The following is a 17247-nucleotide window of genomic DNA, read 5'->3' on the forward strand; positions in this document are numbered from 1 at the left end:
TTCGGTCAAGCTCAGCGGACAGTGATAAGGAAAACCTTTGCTAGAGCGATTCTGTCAACAATATTTTGTTCCTCTGACAACCACAAAGGCCTATATATATATATATAATACGTGTATCCTTTCAAACCTGCCCTGACCTGGCTGACCGACTGACTGACAAGCTTCTGGTCATCACAAATGAGTATCGTCACTGCCGGAGCGGAAACCAATTGTGTTGACCACATAATTGGAAGAAACGCAAGAAAAAAACTGCAGGACTGCCTGCTACTCTTATTTCTTTTATATCCCCGTTCACAGCTGCCTTTGATTGAGTTCTTTGTCTTTTTCTTCTGCACAGTATAATTGAATCAGTTATTTATTTATTTATTTAACTCATTTTGTTTTATGCATCCTAATGTCATTTTATAATTGCGTTTCCATTGCTTGATGTTTTATGTAAAGCACAATGAATTGCCTTGTTGCCTTCAACAGCGTTGTTTAGTCACATGAAGCTCCTTTTCATTGGTTTGGTACAGTATATAGCAGCCAGCCTATAATAACTTCAAACACATTCAATGTGTTTGAAGTGTGAAGTGTGTTTAAGCACACTTAGTTCAAACAAAACTCTTCAAACCAATAACTTTAAAAATCACACGCGTGTGAAGTGAGGGGTGCTCTTGCAGTGGTGGCTGGTAACTTTTTTCCAGGGGGGGGGGGTGCTATAAAAATAGGACAAAAATAGCCGATTTGCTCGTCTACATATGACGTACATTCTCCATTCATTGTCAATGGGAATGTAATGTTTGTGTAAGACGAAAAACTACTAGCTGAATATAGGGGCTAGCGTCCCTCAGTGAAGTGAGGGGCGCTTTTATCATCAGCCAATCAAATCATCACATTCCATGCTTCAAACACATTCTGTGCTCGCATGAGCGCACGCACACGCACGCACACGCACGCACACGCACACGCACACGCACACACACACACACACACACACACACACACACACACACACACACACACACACACACACACACACACACACACACACACACACTACCCAAGTAATGTAAAAACACCTCAAAATGATACTGTACTTGAGTATATTTACTTTCCACCACCGAAGCTAGGGTTTGTTAGGTCAAAGTGGGAGTGAAAGTTAGAGGCAAGAATCCTGGGAGAAAACACTATAAGCCATTTTGGGCGGGAACCCCTTTTGGTGTAAGCATCATGTTATGCTTTAGCTATTGAAAAATAGCAGATCTACAAGCTCATAGCACGCCACCGAGTGGTGCGCTACGAGCTTGTAGGTCTGCTATTTTTTTTAAATCGAAGAACCACTGACATAGAAACATAGCTTTTTCAGAAAACTGTCAGGATGTATAAGACATTTGTAGAATCGTCTAAAAGGGTTAAGAATAGATGCTGTCAGAGATCTTTGTAGGAGAAGGGTAGTAATAGCAAGAGAGAAATAGGTCTGGACCCAGCTAGCCGCAAATGACATTTCTTTTTCTTTTTTTCCCCATGGCCGCCGGCGAGCGCCGATCCATTTTTCATTTTTACCCCGAGGGTAATCGATGACGGGGGCGACGAGACAACAGCACCTTCTGAATAAGCAAGGCACTCGGGGAAGGTTGAAAGTGGCCCCATCGCCTCATCCGAATGCAGCCCGCGCTCTGCTAAAGCCCTGAGCGTCCCACGTTCTCCTCCTCCTGTTCTCATGCATAGCGTAGGGCCGGGAGGATCTCTGGTCCAGCACTCTAAAACACAAACTCTTCTGTTTGTAATGTAGACCCCCCCCCCACCCCCACCCACACTGTTGGCACCTCAGGTCAGGTGCCATTAATCCCCCATAAACGATGTATAGACCAATGATACACTCTTGGCAAGTGCTCCCGTGCGTAGCAAAAAAGCACCAACTGCAAGTTTCCAGTTTCCATAATATTTGTCACGTAAATGTTGCTGTAAATCTTATTCTTATTTGTCTATCTGTCTTTGTTTTTATAGATATTTTGGGGGCATGCATGCCTTCCTTTATTGATAGTATACATGCCTAACAGTGCTGAGGCCGGGGACAGAGTGACACGCAACACAGGCTGTCGGACTCGGGAATCGAACCCATACATCGCTGTCAAAGCCTATATGCGTGGTATTCGCCTAACTGCTTGTCTGTCTGTCTGTCTGTCTGTCTGTCTGTCTGTCTGTCTGTCTGTCTGTCTACCATGTATAAGAGATACACAAAGGGCAGGATATCATGAATAAAACAAGCCTAGGCTATTGGAGGAGTCATTTCGAGTCTACGATAAGCCTATATGCACATTTATGCGAGTGTCTCTACAAGCGTCGTTTGATTCTATACTACGAAGCTATGTTCCTACTGTATATAGTAGCGTCTATGGCGCCATAAATGTAACATTATGGAGGATAAGTGGGAGAATCATTCACGTACTTTATGTTTCGTGCATGACACCAAAGGCACAAGAGTGCATTCTGGAGTGGCAGATTTATTCTAGCATACAGAGGTCAGTGGCGTTCGCTATGGCAATCTTCCGCAGTGGTATTGCTGACATACAGAGATAAGAGTTTGTGGAGATAGTCTCATGGGTAGAGCGGTGACAGTTTGTGGAGATAGTCTCATGGGTAGAGCGGTGACAGTTCATTTAAACGCTGCTGTGTTTTTTTTTCTCCCGCACACTTCTTCTAGAGATAACATTACAGTTGGTTTGCTTTGTAGACCTGCAGTGTGAGCGCACACAACATCAGGTGGTTAAATTAAGACCTGAGGCCTTCAAAATGTGCAGTTCTGACACTTTAATTTAAACAGTTTTACAAGCTCCCAGCTTGTGTATCAGCTAATTTTTAAAAGCGAAACTGAATGCAAACATCAAAAATGACTTGCACGGTTTTAATGTGTTAAACACTACTGTTTTATCCCTACGTCTTTATAAGATAAAAAATTTCAGTTGGTTTGATTTGTAGACCAGTGCTTCTATGCAAACAGCGCACCCAACATGCAGGTAGTAAAATATGCACATTAAATTACCTGTAGTAATGGCTCACTCTTTCTATCCTCCACAACATCCACTCTCTCTCTCTCTCTTTAGTCTTTTCCCCCTGTACTGTAATCAATGAACCCTGTTGCCAGTGCAAGGCAATGCATCATCATTAGATATGTGGTCACACTGACAGACTGGTGTCATCGTCTGATTTCACTGTTGCGATATACAGCCACGGACAGCAGAGCATTCAAGCATGAAGCAGGAGCCACATAGAGGAGTCAAAACATTAGACACACAGCTGGGTGTGATGTGACTACACACACCTGTTGCGTGTCTAGGTCATCGATGCACACGCATGATATATAATAAATGAGACATCCTTACACAAGTAGTATGTTGAGAGAAATAATGTGCAAAGCAAAAGTCTACGGCTCAATACTACAATATAACTTAAGTAAGGATAGCCAGCACACAATGAATGTCCTTTTCATGTTCCCTGGAAATAACTAACATTGCTGTCTGTCCTAACGTTGAGCCTCTCACCACTAATGATAAATCATTTTCCAACCAGATCCTTAGTGATGTGTGCGGTGTGCCACATAATAGGCTTTTGACGACCTTTGCTGCATGTCTTTCTCTATCTCCCTCTTTCCTGTCTATCTTCACTTGATACTATCAATAAAGGCAGAAAAGCTAAAAGGTTCCTCGAGGGGATTCTGAATGGAGCCTTACAGGTCTATAACTCTGAGAGGGTAAACATTGAACCAAGTTGACCTGTAAGGGTCTATCTGTTTACATTCAGACTTATATTAAAACGTTTGAGAACCACTGCTGTATAAGATCAGTCTCACAAATGCACCTCCAATGACACTGATGCGACGCATCCTTCCCAATGAGACACAGCCAATGAATGCCACTGGTTAATTCATGTCTTGGTCCAGAAAAAGGAAAATCTGAATGCATGTGGCCCACCCATCAGGGGTGCAGGCGTTTCGTCCGACATACCAAGAGTCCGACAGTCATTGGTCCGACACCCTAACCCAAACACTAACCTACCTAACCCTAACCTGCATGTGGACGCCACGGGTGATTTGTAACCCGCAGCACGGGTGATTTGTAACCCGCAGCACGGGTGATTTGAACCCGGCAACGCAGGTGGGGAGGGACGGTGTTGTCGGACTAATGACTGTCACTGATAGGCCGCTGTGCCAAGTAGTGCGATGTGTGGACCGGAAAAAAAACAGATCTTCAAGTGGGCCTGATCCAGGAAAGGTTTTGGAAACCGCTGGGATATAGTCAGACGAAACGTACAGTCGGAACGCACAATGCCTCTGCCTGGCTATATGGCAGTCTGCCAACGGAAGCATAAAGAAAAAGAAAAAAAGAAACGGCATTCCTTCTGCACTCTGTCTGCACTCTGAGCATCCATGTTGTTGTACAGCAAATCTCTACTGACAAGGCCAGCAAACAGGAGCACGGAGAGACGCAAAGTTATTATGTCAGTGAAGACCTGGAGGAGTTGCTGCTTGCTTGAAGGACACATTGTGTGGGTGTGTGTGTGAGTGAGAATCCTCTCCGGTTTTGCCAGCTTTCCATCAGTTCAGGCTTGTGCGTGCGTGCGTGTGTGCGTGTGTGTGTGATCTTTGCACATTCTGAAATGACTTTCTAGGTTCTGAATGGTGTTGCCGTGGGCCAGATGGGACTGACTGCCACCGCAAGTTACTAGCACATTAATAGCTGGTGTGTGTGCGTGCGACACACACACACAGACACACACACACACCCCCCCCGACACAGCCTGAGCCACTTACCGAGCCAGTGTTCTCCGGTGATCTTGCCAAATCCCTGGCGGTAGGAGTCCCAATCTCGGAAGAAGTTAACTGTGCCGTCTTCCCTGCGCTGGAACACCTACACAGCAACAAGGAGACAGCAACGTTTACAATGTCTGCAGCTTTCACGTGTGATGATTCACCCATGATTGTGCACTCTTTGAGTTAGGGGTCCATTTGGTTTCAAGTGTCCATAATTTAGCCGGGGACACAATGCAGCCTCGTCAAAGACCCCCATGAAGGGCTCCCTAGCTGGATGAGCGAGCTTGTAGTTCGGCTATTTTCAAAATATTTATCTGTGAAACCGAGTCAATCTAAATCTAAACTCCTAAAAAATATTATTTTGGGGGTCTGTCTGTTGGTCTAAAAGGGATGGACCTCAAGAGCATGGTTAATTCTCTCTCTCTCTCTCTCTCTCTCTCTCTCTCATTATTATTCCTTCAAAAATGAATAATGTAGATGCACTTCCCACTGGACCGGCATGCCAGCTAATAAACGGAAATCCACTAAATCTTGATTGACCTAAAAGAATAACTACCATGGTGTCTACATGCCTACTGTACTTGCAATGCCCAGAGACAAGATTTACATTTGTGATTAATGGGCCTATTAGAAAATGACGAATATAGGGTCAGGCAAATACACTAATCTATTCTATTTCTATAAGCGAGTGATTCATGAAATAATATGAAACCAAAACTATGAAAAACTACTGTACGTGTGGGAGGACGATATTGAAAGTCATTCAATGTGAAAAATGAAATGCATATTTTTGTATTTGTGGCAGGGCTTATATTTGGTAGAGTAGTGTTACTAATACTGCGTGTGTGCGTGTGATGAGGGTGCGCAGTGCGCACGTGCATGTACAGTATAGGCCAGTGTGTGTGCACACAAATGCTGTGATTTGTGCGTGTGTATGAGTGGGTCTGAGTGTGTGTGTGTGTGTGCACGTGCGTGGGTGCGTTATGAGTATATCTATATCACTCTGAGAAACATCCTGCCCACATTGAGAAGTGCTGACACTCCTGTCTGCGGCGTTTTGGATGGAGTGAAATGTGAAATGTGCTCCTGCAGGAGGAAACGCATGCAGATGGAAAATGGAGTCTGCCGCTTTGTGTGCGTGTGTGACGTGAAGGTCGCGTTTGTCTTAACAAAAATGACAAAAGGCAATTCCCTGACAAGCGTTCATGTTCAGCATGGATGATCCCCGAACAGACAGCGCCACAAGGACCCAACGGCCCGCCGCAAACAATGCGAAACCAATTGTTTCGATGTTTTATCGTCTTACGCAAAAGGTGAAGCATTGTGAGCTTATAGATCTGCTATTTTTTAAGCATTTTGAAAGAGATAGTGAAAGTTAAAGTCGTTACGTGAGTGTGTGTGTGCGCACGCGCGCGCGTGTTTGTATTCCCCCCCCCCCTATTTAAATATTTTACCAATATTTGTATCAATACTAAATCATAACTACACTGGTTCCCTTGAACACAGGTTATTATTATTTATTCAAAAAAGAAGAAAAATCCTGAAAGTTACATTACGTTTTGGACATACAAGTTTCCCATCCGACAGCTAAATAGTACTTGTAACATCCATCCAGAAGACAACCCCACAGGGGGAGAATGTCATCATCACTGTGACTGTCATAAAGTCCCCAACCCCTATCTTCCCTATATTTTGCAACATACAACACTCTACCTTACACAATTAAGGCAAGCAATCAAACATTGAACTTATTAAGCATCTCATGTATCACGAAACAATTATCAGATCAGGCTTACAAAACATGAGTCAAGGCAATTGTACACAAACAAAACTTACAGGAGATAGTTTCAAGCCAAAAACAAAGAACGGTAGTAGCAGCTTCTTTTGCTGACTGCTGGAGAAAAACTGTCTACTGCTGTCCTGCACACCTGAACCCACTGAACCTCAATTGGCTACACAAGGCACACATGAACTTAGTTCTCCTAATTGCACATCACATAGCTAGGTTAAATGCACTGCACACTATGCCATTAGGGGGTGTCAAACCTATCTAATAATAAACGAATGATGAAATGAATGACCGGACAGCACAAACGTCTTGTTTTTTATCATCATATAGTCACTGTGAATGTCCTCTTTCCTATAGGGATGTGAGTGAGTTTCTCCTTCATCTCCTCAGGGAAACCGCGTCTCTCCTCTCCTCTTACTGAGTTTCCTCCATGCTTTCTAAACATAGGTTCGAAGCATGGGGTTAGGGGACCCCAGGGGTCTTGGCGGGTTTCCATGCAGTCCCCTGACTAATTATTTTCCGTATAGGAACTAACCAGACCATTACGGGTCTGTAACTCAGAGTAGAGAGTTCCAGGGGGTCCCCAGCTAAATGATACTTATGAATCAAATAGACCTTCAGGGGTTAGAGCTGTAAAAATCTTCTCTTTTGGGGGTCCTTGGCATATCTTTTCTAACGGGGTCTGCGGTCTAATGACTAATGAGTGTCGATTTGGGGTTCCTTGACATGAAATAGTTTAGGAACCCCTGGCTTAGAAGAACCTAAAACATAATATAGGTGCAGAAGAGAGCGAATCAGTTATGCACAGGCGACAGGCTTAGGGTTTGTTGCTAAATAAAAACTCTGCCATAGTCTCTTGTTATTATGGCTCTTGCCAGGTCGAGGGTGCAGCAGTGGTTTGAACAGGCGGTGGCTGTTCAAACCAAACCAAATGAGGATTGTTGAAATCCTTGAAATTAAAAAGGTAACGGTTTATAATTACTGATCTGCATGTAGTGTCCAGGCAGATGGACAGGGGAGGGGAGGGGAGGGTCCACCCTATTTCGAGACCCCAGGTTCTCTCCCCTTGAAATATAAAGCAGTCCGACTTGTTCTGCCAGGTTCCCGGGAACTTTCCAAAGTAATTATGCAAGCACAAATTCCATTGTTTTCGAGGTCCCTTCACCTGAGAGCCACCCGGGAGAGTAATTAAAGATGCGTTCCAAAATTAATTGCTATTGAGAGTGTCCAAATAAGAGCCAGGTGTCATGTCGGATCTAAGCCAGAGAGAGAGAGAGAGAGAGAGAGAGAGAGAGAGAGAGAGAGAGAGAGAGAGAGAGAGAGAGAGAGAGAGAGAGAGAGAGAGAGAGAGAGAGAGAGAGAGAGAGAGAGAGAGAGAGAGAGAGAGAGAGAGAGAGAAACAGATTGCCATTCATACATACAGTATAGCATACAATGTAGGACTTGCCTAAACTGTAAAACACGTTTGTCATGTTTTATACTATTTAGTTCTTTAAGTGGACTTTTGGACTCATTTTGATTACTCATTTAATACAGCCATTAGTGCAGAATGAAGCAGCCATAAGCTACTTATAATTACCCAATTTAAATGCCATTTTTACTGTACATTTGCAGTCCAGTTGATTTAAAAATGAATATCACATTTCATTGAGTGAAGCAATACGGCGTGTCCCCAGGGCCCATGCAGCTACTTTAACCCATTTAGGTCCGACGTCGAAAATATAAAAAAAGTCTAAATCCTAAATCCTCCAGTTTTCTTAAGTACCCATGTTTCAGTGGTGCTCAATATTTCATATCAAGGACCCCAAACATTATATGTAATTGGCCGCCGACCCCCATCTGAAAATATGTTGCCACTCGGTGGCGCGCTATGAGCTTGTAGATCTGCTATTTTTCAATAAATAAAGCATAACATAATGCTAACACCAAAAGGGGTTCTCGCCCAAAATGGGTTAAAGGAGCTTTAATGTGTATAGAACACCCTTACATAACAATAGACAGAGCTATTCTCAGCAGTTGAGACAAAAAGTAACCGAGCGTTTTTCATCAGGTCCTCTCAACTCTGCAACACTTTTCTGATATTATTTCTAGCAGTTGAATCAGCTACACGAGACATTGTCTAATAGCAACGCTTTATTATTAGACAGACAGACAGACAGACAGACAGACAGACACATTTGTAGATGGCTCACCTCCGATAGTAAATAATTAAAGAAGGTAACTTTCAATTACTAACTAACATTCAATCTAATTGAGCAGTTCGTTTAGTTGGATAATAATAATAGTAGTGGTTTGCTTAAGACTCTGTTTGCAGCATGTTTACACTGTAGTGTAGATTATGCGGTATGCTTTTCATTGTAGTACGGTATTGTTGACCGAGTCAAACGTTAAGCTGATAGCATTATCATTTTGTATTTTACCACATCACAATCAGCATTATAATCGTCAATAGAACTGACTCTGGTGTGCGTGTGCATACATGCGCAGCCGTCTATTCTTCAGTGAAGGTCACCCCTTTTTTCCTTTTTTAATGTGATTTCTCCAGCACTACTATTTGATCATTCATGTGGCTAAATTACAAAATCATTACTGAGCGTCCGTGCATTTTGTTGGGGGGTAAAGTGGAATACATTACAAATCTAGTCATGTGCTTTTATGTATCAAACAAATAATACTCTGTCATACTAAATATTATTATTATGGCCAGGCATTTTCTTTTTTGTCTATGACTCGCAGCGCACTGTACTTGGTATTACTGGAAACCATTTCAGACCATATACCGTAGTTGTCAAGTTTCGAGCTTGCAAGTTCTGCTACTTTTGATGCTTTTGTGTGACACTGCAGTATGATGTGTAGGAGGTCATTTTGTGTACTGTACTGTGGTTTGTTCTACCAAAAAATAATAACAATACTATTTTGCTCAATGTGGTACTAATCAATAAACTAATAAACATGACACCTAATGGGGACGGTATTGAAGTTCAAACATCAGCGGCAGGCGACAGGTGAGATCTAGGCGAGACCAGGTGCATGTGACGAGACCGGAACCAGGTGCATGTGACGAGACCGGGACCAGGTGCATGTGATGAGACCGGGACCAGGTGCATGTGACGAGACCGGGACCAGGTGCATGTGACGAGACCGGGACCAGGTGCATGTGATGAGACCGGGACCAGGTGCATGTGATGAGACCGTGACCCATCGCCTTAAAATTGGAAAATCGTCTTCCATTCTTGACAGCAAGCGAACACATCCGACACGATGAAGGGGTTTCTAAAAACCTAATGCAATCAGGCGTAAGTTAACACTTGTCATTCGTGGGGGTTGTTTACTTTCGGAAATACGTCATGTAAATGCGACAATATGATTGACAGACAACCCATTCAATCACCTGCCAAGTAGCTTGAAAAAATGGATGGCTTTCTTCAGCGATTGGGCTAGAGAGATCCCAGATGGAAGTACGTTGTGAAACAAATGTGATTGTGCGTCTCCTCCATCTGGCGGAGTCAGGTTAGTACCAATCTTTAAACTGTTTAACAGGCATAATTAAACCTAATTTACACTTTGGCACTTTGGCACCAACGCTCGACAAGCTGTCGCTGTCAAAGACAGCCGATAAGGCTCACAATGCGATGCTTTGTGTGCAATCCATATTTGGGTCCAAGTCAAGTCTATATTGTGAGTCTTCTATGCTGAACTGTGATGTACAGTATTGGTCCAGTGATATGACTAGCCCTGGCCTGAACACGCTCACGCACACACTGTTCGCGCCTTCGACCTGCCGGAGATAAATCATCAAATCACTCCTGTTTGACGTCTCCCTTCAGCTTCCTTTTTACACGGGAGTAGGGGCTGAGCGTGTCATCCATTATGAAGTCATAGAGGACCTTCGTCCATGACGTGTAGTGAGGCAGATGGTCGTAGTACTCGGCCGCTATCTGCTTCACCTCGGGCAGCCTGCGCCCCGGGACGCTGGGGAAGTCATGGTGCTCGTTGTGATAGCCCACGTTGAAGGTGAGCAGGTTGAGGCAGCCATAGTAGGAGTAGGTCTCGTGGCCCTTGAGGAACATGTAGTGCTCGGCGATGAAGTGACCGGAGATGGGGTGCAGGCCCATGCCCAGCACGGAGCCGGCCAGCATGTAGACCACCGGCCTGACGCCCCACAGGGAGTACAGGGCCACGTCGAACGAGAGCTGGACGGCCGCGTTGGTCAGCTCCAGCGGCGTGATCGGCTTGGGGTTGATGCAGAGCGGCCGCACGGCGTAGAACAACGGCTGCAGGACCACCCAGACGAACTTGCGGCAGGGCGTGCAGAAGAACCAGCCTTCGAAGTCGGTGGGGATGTCCACGTCCACGCCGTCGCCGCCCAGGTAGCGGTGGTGGTCCAGGTGGTAGCGCTTGAAGGTGGCGGAGTAGGGAATCCCGATGGGCAGGTTGGCGAACATGGCAAAGTAGCGGTTCCACGCGGGCTTGTTGTTGCCGAAGGCCGTGTTGTGGGTGATCTCGTGAATGGCGAGGGTCATGGAATGGTTGATGCAGCCTCCGAAAGCGTACGCCCAGAAGAAGACCCACATCCAGCCCAGGTCTCTGACGAGGTAGAACGCTGCGAACTGGACGGCCACCATCATGCAAACGGTCCACTTCAGTCTGGGGTCAGGCGCCATCAGAGACTTGATCTCCGGGTATTTGGCCAAAATCTCTTTCCTCCGGTCGGCGTGAGGCTGGTCCGTGTAGACCCATTCGTAATCCTCTCGGGCGACCCGGTTTCCCATTTAGTTTTGCTTTAAGTCTCAATGTTTTAAAATGGAAAGATATGCTCCGTTGAGTAACATGAAATAATTGAATAACAGCTGTTATCCAACAGCACTGTGTTCTGTCGGATTCTCCTGCAAATGTGAAAAGTACTTCACTGTGCAGCTATTTTTATATGATTCAGTATTATGAAGATGTCAGACGTTTCCATATTTGGGCATATTAAACGAGGAGTCGAGGACATTTCCATGGTACAATATAATGCATTTTAAAGCGTGGAGAATCACTGCCTATATGGTTTAGAGGTGACTACTGAAGTTACAGGCCTGAGCAGTACAAGCACACAGGAAATCAAGTTTAGAACAAACACTGCATTCTTTCTGCTCCACCAGGGTTTGTATGGACGATTGCACTTTAGTGCAGAAACTCAATGTGGAGTCGCCTATAAACTCACAAGGACTACATTCCCAAGGCAGCAAGCACCTGCATGGGCATCGACAACTTAAAGTATGCGTGTCTTCGACAGCAATTCTCAGTTTCTACTGCAAACTGAACAGTGAGAAGAGAGTCGATTTAGGACCTAATTTAGACTCACCTTGGAAATCCATTTAGATGTTTTCACTTCACTTCTTTCCCACTTCTTCTTCCAGCATGTATATTGTTGCTATCTACTCCACCAAATTAATACATTTCGTAACTTAAACCTTTTGCAAATAATATATTATATTTTAGGTGCGTTAGACCGTGTCTGAACACAAACATTAAATGCCATTGACAATGAATGGAGAATTTACGTCATTATGTGTACATATCAATTGTTTTGCTTGTATAAGAAGAGGGTGATTTGACCCATTAGGACTTTAACCCATTTTGACCTGAGATCAGATTCTAAAAATGTCTGAAAAAGCTGTTTCTATGTCAGTCGTTCTTCGATAGCAGACCTACAAGCTCGTAGCACGCCACTCGGTGGTGCGCTATGAGCTTGTAGATCTGCTATTTTTCACCAAAAGGGGTTCGTTCCCGCCCAAAATGAATGCCTTCTAAATCAGTATTTATCAAATGTTTTCATACAAAGAACTCCCAAAATTATATGTATTTGACCACAAAAGGTCCGCCACAGCTATGCCCTACAGTATATTGTGCATACATATAATATGTATCTGAGATTGTTTTTGAGAATTAGAAAAAGGAAACATGGTTGGATTGTGGTCTTTCATGGGGCCACCAAGGCCCTTTTGGCCTGTGTGGTCAGCAATATGCTGGCCATCTTCCTCAATAAAAAACCCTTTTATGCTTCACCCCGGAGTGGAATAGAATATTTCCACCACATGGCCACGATCGAACAATCTTTAGCTTGGACTGCTTGGACTGCTGTATCAGCGAACAGAAACCTAAACGTATTCACCCATTACATGAGAGCTGTTTAGTGCCACTGCTGCCACTCTCAGCATTCACTTTCTTGACCCCTGTCCTTGTTACCGGGTCTAACGGATGCATTTAGCCTACATGGATCAAACATAACATACAACAATTAGGTAGGGTGTCTTCAGTATGATGGCAGAAATGATCTCTGGGCAAAAACTTCATATTTTGGCTTTTGGAGAGAGCATACATATAGACATATAGGGGAGTAAGGGGACATACAGATACAGTAAAGAGATTATAGACCAATGGTTCTCAAACCTTTGTTTTAAATCAAAGACCCCCTAACTCTATATGGACCAGTTCTGGGTTCCATTTGTACTCTCTCAGAGTTACGGACCCGTAAGGGTCCATTCAAGAAACCATGAGGGTCTGGACCCCACTTTGTGAATCACTGTTCATATAGATGGCCTACATCCTTGAGTCCTGCATGAAGACTATGCTGGTACAGAGATGACAGAAAATTAGCTCCTAAAGAATCATTAGTTCATATATTGCAGTTCTAGAACTGTGATGACAATAGAGCCAGTGATGAGGTCCTATAGTTCAAGGCAAGAATGTAAACAATGTTCTGAAATGTTAGCTGCCGCGAGTCAGCAAAGCTATGACTTCCAATAGCAGAGAAAGACAATTCCACCCCCGCATGGTATGAAATCCCTCTCTGGTATAGAGCCTCACAAACATTTACACAACGCATCTGTTAGCCCTTTACTTTTCTCACATTCTATGGTTACTGCCGGCCTAATTTTTTATATATATATATATATATATATTTCTTTTGTGGCCCGAACGGCTTCAATTCCTCTGAGCGGATGTTGTTTTGCTGTGTTTATTTCTTGTCCAAACATTTCTTTTGTTAGGTTGTTAACATTGATTTCAAGCCAGACAGACATGTGGGCCAATTAACAGAAAACGTCAGACCAAGAGGCAAACATATATTATTTTACTTTTGTCATTTATGCAAAGAGGTTATGTAGGAATGCAGGTACTGCATGCATTAATGGCACTCAAGTCTAATTGTGATGGACACAAACAAATATAGCTACAACATGTGGCAAGTAACTAAGTGCATGTACTATACCCCGTACTTAGACCCATTAGAGTGCGCAAATGGAACCAAATTTGAGTATGTGTACATTTTTCCAGTACTTACTTACTTCTACCCAGGCAAATATTGTACTTTTTGGAGTCAAGTCTCTACGGTTCATAATAGAACGCAGACATCACTCTATAAGCCATGTCTCCAAAACTGGAGGATTGCACAATATTTCGTATGAAATGAAGAAAAATAAAATGCCTGCAGGCGACTCAGCTCTTTTCTAAATGTTTACGATTCTTTACTGACAAAGTAAGTAAGCCACATTATGTGGCTTGCTTACTTTGTGGCCCACATATCTCCTGTTTCTCTACATCTCCCGTTTCTCTAGCCGTGAGGCACACAGATGTACAAGCACACCCCCTGGACATGACGCTAGTATGACTCCAATCCAACCCTTGGTTCCAAGGTTTTTAGTCTTTTGTATGACTCGGCCTTGAATCGAACTCCAACCTCGACTCCCAATCTCAGGGCGGACACTCTCACCACAAGGCCCCTGAGCTGGTAAAAGCAGTAATAGTATATAACCCTGTTTGTTCATCTGACCTTTCTTCCCCTCTCTCGTCCATATAACCACGGGCCTAACTGGAAGTGGAGAGTGGAGTGTAAATGGAGTACACAGACCTCTGGTGATGGAACATAATGTAGGTGTTTTCCACCCACAGCAATTTCTCATTCTTTCCACTGTATTTCTCTTGGTGCATTACAGTACGTGCACCATGGGAGGAGGAAGGAATTTATTCAGCGCCACCAGACCCTAGTCTACACATATCAAATATCACAATCAGTTTAAGCACCTAATTAACCCTATACATCGGCTATTTGAAAATAGCCAAACAACAAGATCACAACGCATCTGCCACTTTCAAATCATTTTGAAAATATATTTTGACAAATATTTTATGACAGAAAATGTTTTCATACTGATGTGGAGGTCCATGAAACACTGAGAATAAATTCCCTCCCGTCATTCACTCCAAAATAAATACAGCTGATGATGATTACATTTTCTGGTTTCTGTTCAAAAGTTTTCAGAACAATATGCGCCCGCAAAACAAAACACAAAAACAAACAAAGACCCTTCTGGATAGATGCAGCCATTTGTCACGCCAAAGCTCTGTGATAGACTATATAGTGCTCTCATGGTGATAAAATTTACACCAAATTAAAATAATAAAATAATTCCAAACTACAAAGAATACATAACAATCAAACCCCATCTTCTACACAGGAACATCATGTTCAAATGCAGCTATAATTTGTTTTCTTCACATCATCCATTCCAATTTTGGAGTTCCTTGATGTGCAGCCGCCAGCCTTAGGCCTTTGCACTTTGTGCCATGTGCATCGAGTTGTGAGCTTGAAAGCAAGTTATTTTCAATGACCAACACTAGAGTGCAACGTAGTATGAAGTAAACAAGGTTCCATTTGTCACTTAGCTGAGCTACAAACTGCGTCACCCAATGCTTCACATTGCAGCCAATAGGCAGCCGTGGTAAGTTAAAATTAACTCTTTGAACGCCAGGGGGGCGGTATAGGTGCTTTAGGCGCCAGCCGAATCTGCAACATGAGCGAAGAAGGGGCGGTCTCAGGCCTCCAGCTCTGCGAAGGCCCAACGAGGCCTACTAGCACTGAGAGAAGAAGGGGCGGTCTCAGGCCTCCGGCTCTGCGGAGGCCCAACGAGGCCTACTAGCACTGCGATCAGCGTTTTCATTATAGCGGGAGGCTGGATTAATGATTTATTATGCGCCGATCATGCCCATTTCATCTCATTTTGAGCCATAATCCCAATAAAGACGGCGCGTGTGCACACGGGGATTTTGGCCGCTTTTACGTGGACGCTAGCGACTGCTAGCTAAAAATGCAAATTATCATTTCTTAAACGCTGGACTAACGCCAATTAATCAAGTATCGTTTTCTTGAGCGTGGCGACCTGGACAAAGGTAGGTTAATCTCGTTATCTCGGGGCGTGGCGTCCAAACGTAAAAGGCAGAAAGGAAGCTTAGAAATAGGCAGGGGAAGTCTGAGTCTGGAAAGGTGTGCTTTGAACAGGATAAGGGTGGATATATAGGTGGGGGCCTGGAGGTGGGTTGCTTTGATGTGAGGTGGGATTGCGCTCCGGGGGGGCTGCAACTGAGAAAGCCCGGCCTGTCACTCAATAAGTCTGTCTCCTTGTCTTGGGGGATGTCCAGGAGGCTGGCGGGAGGGTGGCGTGGTGCATGAGGTCAGAGAGCATGGTTGTTGAAGGGCCTCGTAGGTGGTGATCAGTGTTTTTAAATCTATCCTCTGTTTGAAGCTAGACTAGAGATTAGCCAGCCGGTAGCGCCAAGATTATTGGGTTTAACAACCCCTCTATCTATACTGTTCGCTCCACCCACCTCCCAGCTGAGCTGTCTTCTTCTAAGCAGCTGTGGAAAATGAATACGCACGTCTAGACCTGAAGAAGACCCACTGTGGTCGAAACTTTTTGCTCCCCCCTGTCAGGGTCAAAGAAGCAGCTTGGACTCCTCATGCATTGGTGGGAGCATGAGGTCAGTCCGTTGCTCTCCCCAGGTTGACAGAGGGTGTGTATAGAGCCCAGGATTACATTAGATAATTGACACTTGGGTGGAAAGAATGGGTTACAAATCGTGAGATAATTTTTTTGAATAAAAAACATTATACTATATTATACTGGGAGCTCAGATACAGTGTGAAAACTTCCCTTCCTTCTTCCCCATTAAGTACATTTACTCACGTAGACTGACACTACATTTTTCAACACTTCATACTTCTACTCCATTTAATACTTCTGTGGCATTTTTTTTTATTCGACTAGAATTAAAGAGACAATGTATATTCTACCATGTAACTCTCAAAGCTGTGACTGGCCATTGTATACGGCGTTACACCAAAGGTGGCGTCTTCAAACCACCTACACCGAATGTCACAATCCAATAGTCCCACCAAGGCAAGCAGCTTGAAAACTTGATTTGCACCCAGGTGGTGTCATCGACTTAAATGTTAATGTAATCAACCCCCCCCTGCACAGCCTCCCCCCATTTAAATGGTAAATGGTGCATTTATACAGCGCCTTTATCCAAGGCAATTTGGGGTTCAGTGTAGACAGGAGGAGCCGGGATTCGAACCGTCGACCCATGGATCATTGGACAACCTGCTCTACCTCCTGAGCCACAGTCGCCCCATTTATTGTGTTTATGTGCAGCCATTTCAGTGCGTCCTGCAGCTCTTCCAGCACTATCTTAACTGAAGTGTAGTAAGACTGCAGTGCAGAACCCTCTCGGGTGTAATTGCACGTTGACCCTGCAGGGCGGTGCGTTGTGCTGATCCCCGCTGACACGGAGCAGCGGCCCACACAGAGGTGGCCATTCCTTTCACACACCATTTGCTGCCTGT

The 17247-nt window shown here is 44.2% G+C and overlaps 2 protein-coding genes across 2 annotated transcripts in view; both read right to left on the minus strand.

Annotated features, from left to right (window-relative positions):
- Nucleotides 1–17247, minus strand: part of fibcd1b (fibrinogen C domain containing 1b) — a gene marked incomplete at both ends in the record, with an annotated part of 187136 nt that overhangs the window by 57236 nt on the left and 112653 nt on the right. Inside the window, one exon of the mRNA XM_080755994.1 lies at nucleotides 4793–4889. Within this exon, the coding sequence (XP_080612120.1) occupies nucleotides 4793–4889 (97 nt within the window). The remainder of the gene's footprint in view (nucleotides 1–4792; nucleotides 4890–17247) is intronic.
- Nucleotides 10382–11353, minus strand: LOC308309985 (sphingolipid delta(4)-desaturase DES1-like; the record flags this gene model as incomplete). Its single annotated transcript, XM_080755995.1, has 1 exon — nucleotides 10382–11353. One exon carries the CDS (start codon nucleotides 11351–11353, stop codon nucleotides 10382–10384), a length of 972 nt encoding a protein of 323 aa, XP_080612121.1.

This window comes from Protomyctophum bolini (genome assembly GCF_963924005.1).
Source record: "Protomyctophum bolini genome assembly, chromosome: 22".
Lineage (NCBI taxonomy): Eukaryota > Metazoa > Chordata > Actinopteri > Myctophiformes > Myctophidae > Protomyctophum > Protomyctophum bolini.